This window comes from Chelonia mydas, chromosome 9 (genome assembly GCF_015237465.2).
Source record: "Chelonia mydas isolate rCheMyd1 chromosome 9, rCheMyd1.pri.v2, whole genome shotgun sequence".
Lineage (NCBI taxonomy): Eukaryota > Metazoa > Chordata > Testudines > Cheloniidae > Chelonia > Chelonia mydas.
Genome location: NC_057855.1, coordinates 11,478,291 through 11,491,365, shown reverse-complemented (window position 1 = coordinate 11,491,365; position 13,075 = coordinate 11,478,291). Strand labels below are relative to the sequence as shown.

The window sequence follows — 13,075 nt, the reverse complement described above, 5'->3', positions numbered from 1 at the left end:
AATCGGGCTGAAGTCAATTAAGTTATGCCAGGGATGAATTTGGCCTGTAACATTTAAGCCTTTTGTCTTGCCTTTAAGATGCCCTTTTAAATGGTCTGTTTTCTTTTGGATAAATGGGGGATTTACACAATAACAAAAGAGACAACTCATACGGGTATTACAGCATAATTATTTGAAATCATACAGTTAATTTGTGCCTGATAACTTCACTTACCCTGGCAAAACAGCAGAATGTGTAATGCTTACCCCTAACTTGTATCTGTCTGAAGATCTAGAATGATTCTCAATCTCTATAGGCAGTTTCTTTGTCAAGCAGCTTACTATATAAATATAAAAGTTGGCTCTGTTCTTATGGGCAGTCATAGTCACATCCTTTTCACTAACACTGAATCACTTAAGACTCAGGATGGCTTGGCTTTTAGAACCTTGACTAGTTTCAATATATTCAGTGTTCTGAAAGGACTGCTTCCCTCATTCCTCAAGTGACCATATGTCTCTGTGCTATCGGGACAGTCCTGGAGGTTTTGTAAGATGTCCTGATGTCCCGGGAACATCTTTTGAGCCCGTTTGAATTGTCCTGGTTTTTCATTTAATCTATCAAAATGTTTGTTCAATATTGCTGTTCCAAGCAGAACTGGCTCTGTATTTACCAGGGACAGTCAGTTAGTGGAAGGAGTGTTCAACGTGGTGAACAGGGTTTGAAGCGATGAGAAAAGTCAAATGAATGTAGACCCTATCAAAGCTGTTGGTTTGCTCAATTTGAATGTTGGTGACACTTGTTCGGTGTTTTACGATAAACTCATTCAGATGCTAAGGGCTAGACTGAGAAAGCTACTTAGGCGTAAGTGCTTAAGTCCAACAGCTTTGCGCATGCCTAGTGGTGGGAACAGTGCCTAAAGGCTCGATGCTTCCCCACAGCTAACTAGTTGCTCACAGCCGTCACTCATGGCAAAGTCCCTGTGGTTTTCTCAAATGAGGTATTTTCCCACCTGTCGTCCTGATCCAGGAAGTGTGCTCAGAGTACCCCTATCAGATCATGCCTCACACATAACACAGGTGGTGGGTGTCCCCTGAATACCCCGTAGTCTGGCAGCTAAGGCACTCACTTGGGATGTGGGAGATCCAAGTTTGAATCCCTCCTCTGCCTGATTTGGAGGTGGGAGAATCCGGTTCAAGTGAGAATCCTAACCACCAAGCTGTCAAGTCACTCCCTTTATCTCTTGTCCAATGGCTATTTAATTATTATACAAAATGGAGAGCTCGAGAGACACCCATTCCAGAATAATCAATAACCTGAGAACAGAGACATATGGTCACTTGAGGAGTGAGGGAAGCAGTCCTTTCAGAACACTGCCTGTATAGTTAAACTGGTTAAGGTTCTAAAAGCCAAAGTGGTCAGGGCACTCACCTGGCAGGTAAGAGACCTAAGTACAATTCCCTGCCCCAAATCAGGTAGAGCAGGGATTTTAATCTGGGTTTCCACATCCCAGGTGAGTGCTCTAACCATTGGGATATTGGCTATAGAGCCTCTCTCTTTCTGCCCTCCTGCCCCCACCCCACTTCCCCTGGGCTGATTTGACTTAGGTGCCCAACTCCAGGAGAGGCTTCACAGCTGAGAATCCCAAGCATAGATAGGCATCTCCCTTCAGCCTGTCAGGCACCCCAATTCCGTTGTGAATCTAGGCCTAAGCCTGAATCCAGGCCACTGCATTTCATTCTTAGCTAATTTAGGTGGCTCCCTGCTCAGCAACTTGATTCTGAGAATCCCTTTCTTAGGCATCTAACTCTTCTCCTGCATTGTTTGGGAAGCCTGGGCACCTAACTCGGAGCTGAGAATTCCACTAAGCAGCAGGACACCTAGGAGTCAGGCATTGCAACACCTACATCCCTTCGTGAATCTACCCCCAAGTTAATAGCAAAAATCCACTACTCTGAGAACAGTCTCCAGCTTTGGAGTCAGAAGCTGGCAGTAGCAACATCAGCATGTATTTAAAACAAGGTCTATTTTGTATTATTTTTTCAATGACCCTAAAAATGCCACCACCACAGTGTCCCTGTTCTATTGATTTTTGAAGAGAGAGTCCCTTTGCTCATTCTTCCTCCTGCTGTCTTTCTTTATGCACTTGTGTATAGCAGTTGGTGGCTGTTCTGATTGCATTATTCTACCCATGGACTCTGAAGTGTCGTGTAACACGAGGTATGGTAAACTATAATTACAAACTTGTTTTCCTTTAGAGAAATGGCCACTACCTTTGCTCGACTGTGTCAGCAAGTCGACGTTACTCAGAAAAATCTGGAAGAAGAAATTGCAAGGCTGTCCAAAGAAATAGATCAGCTAGAGAAAATACAGAGTAACTCAAAGCACCTAAGGTAATGATCTTTTTGTATTGACTCAGCCAGTTGCTTAAGGGAGAAATCTTGAACTAGCCAGCTAGAGAGAGGCTGAAATCCTGGCTCCACTGAAGTCAATGGGAGTTTTGCCATGGACTTCAGTCGGGCCAAGATTTCACCCCCAGATCTGTGGTCATGGCGGTACTATATCATAAAATAATTGTGTGTTTGCTGCTGCTTTCAGCTGTTAACGATCGTTCTGACGTGTGCCTTGAAACGGTGGCACAGGGTGAAGCATGGTAATATCTCGAATCTTCTTGCCTCGTACCCAGTGGCACTGAAATGCTTTGAATGGGGGGGTTCTGAAAGCCAGCCCCACCCACTCCCGAACTGGAGCCAGGAGCAGGGCCGTGTCTCTGGGGGGCACCTAGACAGGGGGCCAAGACTGAGGCCACAGCTGAGGCTGGGGCGTCCGTCTCGTCCCCCCCCCCCCCCCCCCCCCCCCCCCCCCGCATCCCTAGTTCCTGCAGCTGTGCTAGTACACCAATAGCAGCAGTTGTGTTCTTTTAAAGTTGTGTTAGCCAGTTGTGTTTTGTCTGGGGGATGTGGGGAAAGTCTAAAAAATTATCACCGCATCCTCATGTTGATCTTCTCCCTCTCTGCCTGGTTCCCTTTCTCTGCCCAGTAAAAATAGATTTCTCAAGAGTACTTTATCAAGCTCCAACAATGCAGGTCACTTCCCTACCTGAGAAGCTTTTGTTCCGTTGGAGATGGGGCGTGAGTTCCTAAGCAGGTCTTCGGTACAAAGCTCTCTCCATAGGAATACTCTTAGCTGGGGGCTGGGAGCAGGGTAAATTCAGCTCCTGTATTTCATCCCCTCTCTTCTCGCTCATCCAAGCAGGGCCCCTTTCTCTTTTGGAGATGCCTTCCCAGTTCCAGCGGACCCCAACCCCTTCCAGCAGGATGACAAGTGCACCCTGTTGTCTCCTCACCTAGCAGCCAAGGGGGCAACACTTGGCTTTGTGTCTGTTTCTCTCTGCCCACGGCTTGCCATTGTGTGCTGCACACCGTCCTCAGGCTGAGTCCCTGGCTCCACTAGGGCCATTTTCTAAAAATGTCAGTTAAAAGGGATTTATCTCAACCAGCATTAGCTACAGGAGCCCTAGTGTAAACAATTCAGGTGCGTTTTTAACCCGTTGTTGTGTAACCCTACATGGGCTTCTCTAATGGAATGGCATTGAAAGCATTGCCAGTAGTCCATCTATCCCAGGGCTCCCATGGTGCCAGCAGAGATGCTGAAGGGTGGTAGCAAGGGTGAGACTTTTTAGAAAGTTTTGCTAATGTAGAAGGAACTGGGAGAGGCAGAGCTACAAGGGATGGTGGGGTTTTTCTTGTTCCCAGCAAGGAGAAATCCATCATCCCTTCTAGCAGTGATTCCTCATGCCTTTGTGAACACATAGGAACTAGCCTTTCTCTAAGGTGTTATATACTCAGATTAGCCAGCATCCTGAGGTTTAAAAGTATGTCTACACTGCAAAAAAACCACAACGCTGCACCAAGTCTCAGAGCCTGAATCAACTGATGCAGGGTCATGGGGCTCAAAATAATAATGGAGATGTTCCTGCTCAGGCTGGAGTCTGAGCTCTGAGACCCCACCCCCCTCACTGGGCTCCAGCCTAAGCGGAAACTACACTGCGACCCCCATAGTGCAAGCCCAAGTCAGTTGATCTGGGCTTTGAGATTTGCTGCTGCTGCGGGGGGGAGCGGTGTTTTAGTTTTGTTTGCAGTGTAGATGAACCCTGACTGGGCAGAGCACATAAGCACTTGTTACAGTGCTCTTCTGAGTCAGGTGGTCTAAGTAAGATTGCTTGTGTCCTGTATTTCATTCCTAAAAAGTAAAGAGGCTAAGACTCTTGTGAGAGTTTGGATGCATGCAGGTGGATCAATCACTTTTCTCTTGTTTGTTTTACAGAAAAAAAGCCATTCACCTTGAAAATGAGCTGGATGTTTTTACAAAGCATTTTCTTCAGCAGAATAAATAGACCAATCTCTTTTCACTGCTGGCTTCCTTGGGTAACTGCCTGTAGGACAAAATTATAGAATGACACATTGCTCCCCTGTGGAGTCACATGAAATGACATTTTTAAAATTACCTTGATTATACTTGTCAGATACTGTAACACCCAGTTCACATTTTTGCAATGAACTGTATCTAAAAGCTGTGGTAAAGAGAAATTTTGCAAGAGCAAAATGATAATTTATATTTACTCTGGCGACTTAAAATAAAAAAAAAACAACCCTGTATTATTTTGTTTTAGTATTTACCAGTGGCAAATCCCACCTTCCTGGCATCTGGGAGTTAATCTATTATTCCTTCTCTTCCTCAAATCAGTATCAATGTCTCCCAGTTCTCTAGATGCTGATTTTTCAGATTTGTTTTATGAATTAAAATATTAGGTGAACAGCTCTAGCAGCCCAAAAGTGCTTCTTTAGATTTTGAATTCAGATAAAATCAGTGGGGCTGGGCTGCTGTTACCCTACTTCTGTTCGTTTATAGATAGACCCGCCATTTTTACTTGTATAAACTTGATTCCCTCTAGGTATTTTGGAAAGCTTTAAAAATTCAAGCATGCTGCAGTGATGGAATGGCAGTGTTCCTCATGCTGTAGTAACAGGAATATTGAAAACCAAAGTAAGTTAATGTGTAAAGTTCAGATGACTCTGTCATGTGCAGCATGTAAGCCTCTACCTACACCAAACAGGGGGACTTCTGCTATACAGCTGGTCTACACTCAGCTGAATTTTTGCATAGTTTGGGATAAGGGATTAAAGTTTTTATCTAAGCACCTAGAGGAAGGCTTGCTATTTTCTAGTCACCTGGGCAAGGGATGTAGCCTAGCCTTCAAAGATCTCTCTCACTACATCATGAATACCTGCCATGTTCTGCTGTGAGCATTATAAATTGAATTGCTCTTCAGACTGCATACATTTGGGAAACAAACAATATTTACCTGTGGATACTTTTTCCATATTGCTTGCTTCCTTCTCAGACCAATTGTTTAGGCACTATCTTGGCTATTGTATTTCAAGTTCCTGAATTGTTCTTTACCTGCCACCTGCAGGTATGTGTTAAATCTTGGCCACTAGTTCCCTCTGTTCTAGCTTTGTGAGCAGTTGAGTGTGTGGATGTTTCCACCTTAATCAGCTTTTAAAGGGTGGTTGTAGGCCAGGGACCTTCAATAGACATTAGCAAGGATGCCCAAGTGCTTCCTGATGCAGATCATGTGCAATTTCACCTGTCTTTTATAAACAGACTTTTAAAAAATATTTTAGATAATGAAAGCCTTTCAGAATATTTATATATCCTTGATAAATGCTGCACAATCGGGTTTAAAACCAAACTCGCGTGCCTGTTACTGTGGTGGCTTAAGGCCCCAGATTTTATTGAGTACTTGCTGGGATTTTTCACTAATTTACAAGAAAGGGCTAATGAAATGCACTTTGTTTTTTAAGACCTACTCATACTTTAAAAAGCAGGAAGTGATCGCTTAGAAGCTGGGTATGCTGCATGCTATTGCAAGTGTTTCAGGGTATTGATTTTCCTCATTGTGGAAGTTTGAGTATGCTAATGATATGAGCTGTGAAGATGGGCTGCAGCCCAGCTGGTTAAATGTACAGAAATTATGCAAGGGGAAGAGTTGCAAATGTATTTATGAGTAGTTTATTTTTTGAGAGCATTTCTAGACTGGTTTAATTTGTGGGGGAGGAAGAAATGCTGCCCCTTTAACTTATTGAATTTAGTTTGGCAGGTGAGTTGACTAATGTAGTTGGTAAGGGATGATGCACTGTTCCTCATTTTAAACTTGACCCCATTCACAAGCAGTGTGTAGCAGAAGATGCTGTTTTATTTGCGTCTTGTATTGGTTATTACAGAAACTGTTCTAAAGCATGAGACCTGTGTAATTCAAGGTTGCTTGTTTCTACTTTTGTGGAAATTCTGATTTACTTCATGACAGCCACTTACTGGTGTTCCCTATAGTTTTGTTTTGTTGAAAGACATCAAGTGAATGACCAAGATGGTAGCTGTGGAAATAAAATTCAGAATTCTTTCTATTGGAGGTAAAGTGTTAGTGTGGTTCTTCAGAAGGAGTATGTCTGATAAATGGAAGGAGACTGCTCCTTCGTTGCTTGATGTAACAGCTGCTCCCTACAGATTACCTAGGTCCCCCTCATTTAAGGGGGGGTATGTATGGGTGAGGATTTCCTGCTAACACCTCCATCCTGCTCCCAAACAGTAAGTTGACTTTTCTGCCACTATTTGCATTATTTTTAAATAATCTCAAATGTTAGGACAGGGACAGCTGCTGTTCCCAGAAAGGAGGAGTTAACAGGGAAGATTAGCAATGTACATACTATTTTGTCTCAATTTGTATAGAGCAACTGCATTCCTTTAAATATCGTGTGTAAACCCTTAGCCTGACTTCCCTTTATATATAAAAACTTGTCCTTTTCATTAGTAAAGATTCTGCTCATTTTCTAATGCTTGGATTGCAAAGCCCCTTCATTTTCCCTTTGATATTGCAGCAGAAAGTAGTATTGTTTAAGAGGGAAATGGACTATGCTTGCCTAAAGAATTATGAAATAGAAATGCTAAATCCAGAATGCCATTCTCAAACAAAGGCTAGGTGCTCCAGTCATTGCTGAAGTGTATCTTTTTGAAACAAAGATCCCATGGACTACAGTAGTGTTGGGATTTGCTGTGTAGCATTTTCAAGATGCCTTTAGTAGTACATTCAATTTATAGATGAGGCAGTGCTATTTGTGTCAGAATTTGAATGATGACTAAGCCACAAAAATTACATTTAAGACAAAGTATGTGCTATATACCTTAAGGAACTTTTAAATGTATGCTGGAAATTTTAGTAGGAAAATTCTCTCAGCCACCTAAATAATAACTCTGCACTAGGGTATTTGCTGTATTTGTCTTTATAAGATTGTCATGGTTGTTAAATAAACACACACACCACAGCAAGTCTGGTTAAAAGCACTTGTTTATTGGTTACAATATCAACTCATGGCAACATCTTTCACTGAGCCACTGTACAAATACAAAGAAAAGATCCATTGGGGGGGAGAAGGGGGGAAGCTATAAACAGAGTTTATAGCAAGTGATTTTTTTTAAACAGGGAAGTCTATATAACAGCCCTGTTACAGAACAAGTGGCACAAGTCCCTGTTTTGAATTAGCTTAAATAAAAGGTTTAAGACTGTTTCTGAATACATACACAATCCAAAGGCAGTGCAGAATCACTTCATAATTGGTAATATTACTGAAGTTTTCCATCAAAGTAGTCAGCAACAAGTGAAATTAAAACCATTAGATGAGAAATGCTGGGCAATCGAGCTAAGTGCCAAACTAAGTCAAGCATGTTTAAAAGAAATTCGTTTTGGACTCCTTTGGATGTAAAATGTAGTACAAGTGTTCAGATGCTTTTTTTTTTTTAAAAGGAGAAACAAATAAGAGCACCATTGTGTAAGTAAAACAAAGGCTTGAAATATATCTAAAACTATTCCACTGAAGTCCATATTAGTCAAAACCTAAACATACTGTGTGGTATAAGAATGTCAGGCACATTTAATCGGTTATCAGTTATAATCAATTATTAACACTGTTCACACATTTACCATAACAACACTGCATTAACATTCTGCATGTATTTTACACAACCAGCAATTGGATAAAAAGGCTTGTGGTGCCTCCGAAGTGTAGGAAGTAGTTTTACCAGCATGCATGCCAGATTACTGTATACAAAGTGCACCATCAACCCATGCTTAATTACTTTTACAGGAAATGCTATCTCAAAATCTGTCATTCTGCTACACAATCATTTCATACCAACTATCTGAATTAGCCAATACCTATTCTCACCAACATTTTAAAGCACAGCACTAAATCTAGTGGAGGTGACAGTGTGCTCAAAGAGGAAAGACTAAGCACTCTTGGAATGTTTTTCACAATACTTTCATTACAGCCTAAAGTAATGTGAACTTCATGATGGGACAAGTGGGTTACATTAGCTGCATTAAAGAGTTATCTATTTCCAATCCATGCATTACAGTATGCACATGAGGACTAGCTGGTATGTCAATTCAGCACTGCCAAATCAGAGTCAAATGCTCTCCTCAGAAGAAAGCAGTTCTAATGAGTTTTTCTACTCCAAATGGATTATTGAACCAGCAGTTCTGTCAGATACTTAACAGTATGTGATATTCAGCAAGGCAGATGGTAATGACATTTAGGAGAAAAGTTTAGAGATGGTTGAAAGAAGGTACACACATTACCCATACTAAGTAAATGTACATTAGCAACATTGAAGCTTTTTGTGGTTTCTAGAATCTCACCCAGTATTTTTACTAATAAAGTGATAAAGGCTGAGTATACATAGGAGCAAGTTGAAACTGGAAGTTTGCTTGGTCAGTATCCTTCACCAATCAGCCTTTAAAAAAAAAAGTTGACAGCAGTTGTACCTGAATTAAAGAAATCTGTAATTTCATATGAGGCACATATTTCCAAGTTACAGCTTCAACCAATTACATTCTTGCTACACTACTTCTTTTAAAGTACATTTAAACACTGATTTACTATTAGAATGAAGACTGGAAAAAGGTTACTTTCCTAGCCATTACAAATTTTTGGCACAATGGTCATAACTTAAGTATTACTAATTCCAAAATCTAGTACATATTTTTGTAACCACATAACTTATTTGAAATTAAGTAGCTCTACAGTTTGGCAGTGGTAAACTTTTCACAACAGTTTAACGTGTACCCCACTGTGCTGTAAAATCCACTACATGTATTAAACTTGTTCACCATCACGTGAACAGTTAGAAACTACACTAACCTGCACATCTGAGCTTATATTAAGCTACAGGTACACATCATCTTTTAGTCTAAAAATCCCCATGGAGACATTTTCTTTGAGATGCAGGAGTCTGGATGAAAGCTTTCAAGTAAAACCTGCAAATGGTGGTATGTAGCAGAAGATGGGATTTGGTGCTTAGTTTAAAATTAAGCTCTATCTTAATGAGTGTACCATCTTGAAAATTCACCCATAAGCAATGCTTAAGAAAATTGAAATAGCTCATATAGGCCCATTATATTGCCTCAGTTTAAGATGTAATAAATGTCCCACTACTATAAATGCTTTTTAAAAAAAGCAAAACAATCCAAAAGAGACTTATACCAGGACTCCAACAGTCGCCACTGTTTTGGTGCACATTCGCCCCAGGAGTTAAATATTTCCTCAGGTGTACACTCCCATTACCCTTTTAGAAATCTGACTTACTTAAGAGTTAGACAGCAGACATCTATGCTGCAGTATAAAGGGAAATAGTGAGATATTTAATTGCAAGTATGGGAAGTCTCTTTACATCACTGGCAACTAGGAAGTCACTTCAAGATGCACCTTTAATGAGAAACTATTTAGTAATTAATTTTTCCTCTAAGAGTTTACTAGCAAATTTTCAGAATGATTCACTCAAATCAAAGGCACCATTAAAAAGTATCGAGTGTTCTGCCTGACCTCAAAGAGCTGCCCTCTTGGAAAAAGATACAAATATTCCATAAATAATTCTGCGAACAGATTAGAAAACAAAATAATCTTGCTGAAAAGAAAATGCAAATGAGTTTGTGATCTACAGCATAACATGATTTTGGTCCAACACCATAATCTGCCTTTAGTAAGTGTATACTGCTCCAGCACGGGATGTGCTTTTTTAACGGATACTGAATTTACTACAGTTGGCACATTGATTGGCACCTCCACCATTGTAAACATGGCATATTTACAGGCACAGTCCGGAAGTACTGAAATTAGAATGACAAGTGGTAGAAACTTCACAAACAGTGGTCTCAGCAACAATCTCTTTTCATATTACAAAATGCTGGGCACTTATGTTCACAAACTGACCCAGGGACATTTGGACACATCACACCTTCAGGTGGAGGCAACAGATTAACATTAACTTTCAGCTTTATGGTAATTTGTTTAAATACACACATTTAAAATAAAGCACTTACAAGAAGCCAACAGAGAATGGCCCTTTCCTGAAAGTATCAGGTACTTTCATGCCCAACTCAGATTCCCCCCAGGGACATCCACCACAAACATGGACACGCTGCCAGCACCAGAGTTAAGTGACCTTCATGGGTAGTTTCAAATGGATTTGAGTCATATGATTTGTCACACCTACACAATAAGAAAATGCTTACTAGTTCAAGTGCTCTTGGTGCCTTTCATTTTATAAGTGAATCCTATCAAGATCAGGCATATAAAAGGAAATGACTATTTACTGTCAGTTTGCAGATTGGCATCTAATAAGATGCCAAAGCACAGACTACTGCAGTTGTAAATGAACTAGCAGGATTTAAAATTTAGAGTGCAAAGTTTCTAGAGGGATCATAGAGATTATCAAAAATGTTATTGTTCACTGTAGATAACATGGTCACTTCAACAATTACACAAGATAAGCATGTTCTGTTGTGGAATAGTAGGGCAAACCTCTAACTTTGCAGTTCTAGTAAGGGATTTACTGTACTTCCTAAACCATTTGTAGGAAGCCTTCATAGAGAAACCCTCTTAAATCTCTTCATTTGCTGTAGTAGTTGAACAGCAAGTTTGTGTACACTTTGAAAATTTCTTTAATCTATTCAGTTAACTCCATGCTAGAATATCACCTTGCTAGTGCATGGCAGCTGGAATTTGCAGTGGATCAGAATCCTCTTATTTACAACTACACTGTCAAAAGGAAAGCTCTCACCCGCTTTAGTGACAGTAATAGGTTACCTGACTTATGTACTCTGTTCAACTTAAAATAACTTACATGAGAGGCTGAAGCCAGCGTGTTAAAACCTTATTTTAATATATACCTAATGGCATTAACATTCTCTTGGTGCTTGGAGGCCATGGCTGCCGATGGATGAACCAGGAACCACTGACTGGAAGGAGTAATTCCCCATGCTTAAATAGACAAATAGGTCTAGAAGTGAATAAGTAAGGCGCTAGGTATTACCACGGTCATCAGGGCCTTTTTAAAAAAAAAAAAGTAGTAATTCAAATGCCTTCCATTATAAAAACACATACATACCATTGGCTTCACTTTATCTACAGTAAATTCACAAAAGCGTTTAAAACAGCAATCTAGTTCATCCACTACAAAACTCAGAAGTGACATCTCAGGTTAAATGCAAAGCTATAAATGTAGTTCCTTAAAAAATGCAAACATATTTCTTTACATACAGACAAATGTTACATGATTGGCTGCTATAATGTGTATATTCTGTTATGTACAAAAAAAAGTACAGAATTAGCAGACTTTGAACACAAGCAGAAATCCCTCGAGGACAATCTAACCAAACCACCAAAAACAAAACAGACTGGCTCTTAGTTTCTCAGTCACCATGATTATGTGTGCTGGCCTGGCCCCTTATTAAAAGTCAGTGATTTCTCCACCCCCACCCCTATTTCTTCACTTGATTTTTTTCTAGTTTACAGAAAGCCTTTTTGTGTAATAATCAGTGAATAGAAAAACTTCACCTGCAAATACAAGGTAGAAATGTTATTTCACAGCTATAGGCTGCAGCATTGATCTCTCCAGATCTCAATGGAGAATGTACATGTTTGTCTCCCAGTTAATTCCAGATTCTGAGAAAACTGTCCCAAGACCCTGTAGCTACAGCCATGCCATCATCAGTAACACCTAAACAGCTGACACGGTTGTCATGGCCAGCAAGGACACCTGGAAGAGAAGATGGAGGAGGTTAACAGCTGAAGCTTTTCAAGTTTTGTACATTGCTTTTCAAGTTAAATTCACCTCAAGATATCCTGCAAGAGGTTTTTTGTTTGTTAAGAGTGATTAACTGACAGAAGAAGTAGCCTCCTATGTTTTATCTTAAAAGAAATATTAGCTCCCATCTTAGGAAGCCCTGAACCATATAGTTAAAATATTGTACATCTGGATTTTCCCCGTATAGTTAGTTATTTATTTAATAAAATAAAAAGGTGCTGACAGTGCCTATAACCAAAACCAGACACAAAACCACTTACTGTACACAACATAAAACCTCACATACCTTTTCTAAACATCACTATTACCAGATCTGAAATATGAAAAAATAAAATGCAAGAAAATAGGGATACAAATCCAAAAATAAACCTTTATGTTGAGTAACTGACCTTTAAAAGGAAGCAGGGAAGATTTCACAATTCAGCAGCACTCGCAGGTATCATCACTGACTACCAGTGAACTAGTTTTACGTTTAAAAGTTACAGAAAGTGGAATGTGTTCCATGTTGAGATTCTGCTAAAGAAAAAGAACTGCAACTCACTGCAGATACCATTTACCAACCTGCTCTCTCCCCCTTCAGAGTATCCCACACATTGCAGTTGAAGTCATCATAGCCAGCTAGCAAGAGACGACCACTTTTTGAGAAGGCTACAGAAGTGATTCCACAGATGATATTGTCATGGGAGTACATCATTAACTCTTGATCTGCACGCAGGTCAAAGAGTCGACAGGTGGCATCATCAGAACCAGTTGCAAATGCATGTCCATTGGGGAAGAACTGGAAGTGAAAATGAGACAGGAGCTTGACACCGAAGAAAAGTGTTGCTCATGCACGGTTTCAAAAACGGCATGTAGAGATCTTTACTGAGATACTCAGATACAACACAAATTCACGAG

At 40.3% G+C, this 13,075-nt stretch overlaps 2 protein-coding genes across 23 annotated transcripts in view; one reads left to right on the top strand and one right to left on the bottom strand.

The window, feature by feature from the left end:
- Nucleotides 1–6,449, top strand: part of LOC102929528 (mitofusin-1) — a 74,340-nt gene extending 67,891 nt beyond the window's left edge. For 11 of the 12 annotated variants that reach the window (XM_043521975.1, XM_037909258.2, XM_037909256.2 and 8 more), the window contains 2 exons: nt 2,236–2,370; nt 4,304–6,449. In XM_043521975.1, the coding sequence (XP_043377910.1) occupies nt 2,236–2,370; nt 4,304–4,373 (205 nt within the window). In that variant the 3' untranslated portion in view covers nt 4,374–6,449. Of the gene's footprint in view, nt 1–2,235; nt 2,371–4,303 lie in introns of those variants that run through there. The other variant, XM_043521974.1, reaches the window with a different exon arrangement.
- A 915-nt stretch (nt 6,450–7,364) lies between these two features.
- GNB4 (G protein subunit beta 4) overlaps nt 7,365–13,075 on the bottom strand; it is a 122,608-nt gene continuing 116,897 nt past the window's right edge. For all 11 annotated transcript variants that reach the window (XM_007056978.4, XM_043521986.1, XM_043521984.1 and 8 more), the window contains 2 exons: nt 12,740–12,956; nt 7,365–12,130 (listed from right to left, as the gene is read on the bottom strand). In XM_007056978.4, coding sequence (XP_007057040.1) covers nt 12,024–12,130; nt 12,740–12,956 — 324 coding nt within the window. In that variant the 3' untranslated portion in view covers nt 7,365–12,023. The remainder of the gene's footprint in view (nt 12,131–12,739; nt 12,957–13,075) is intronic.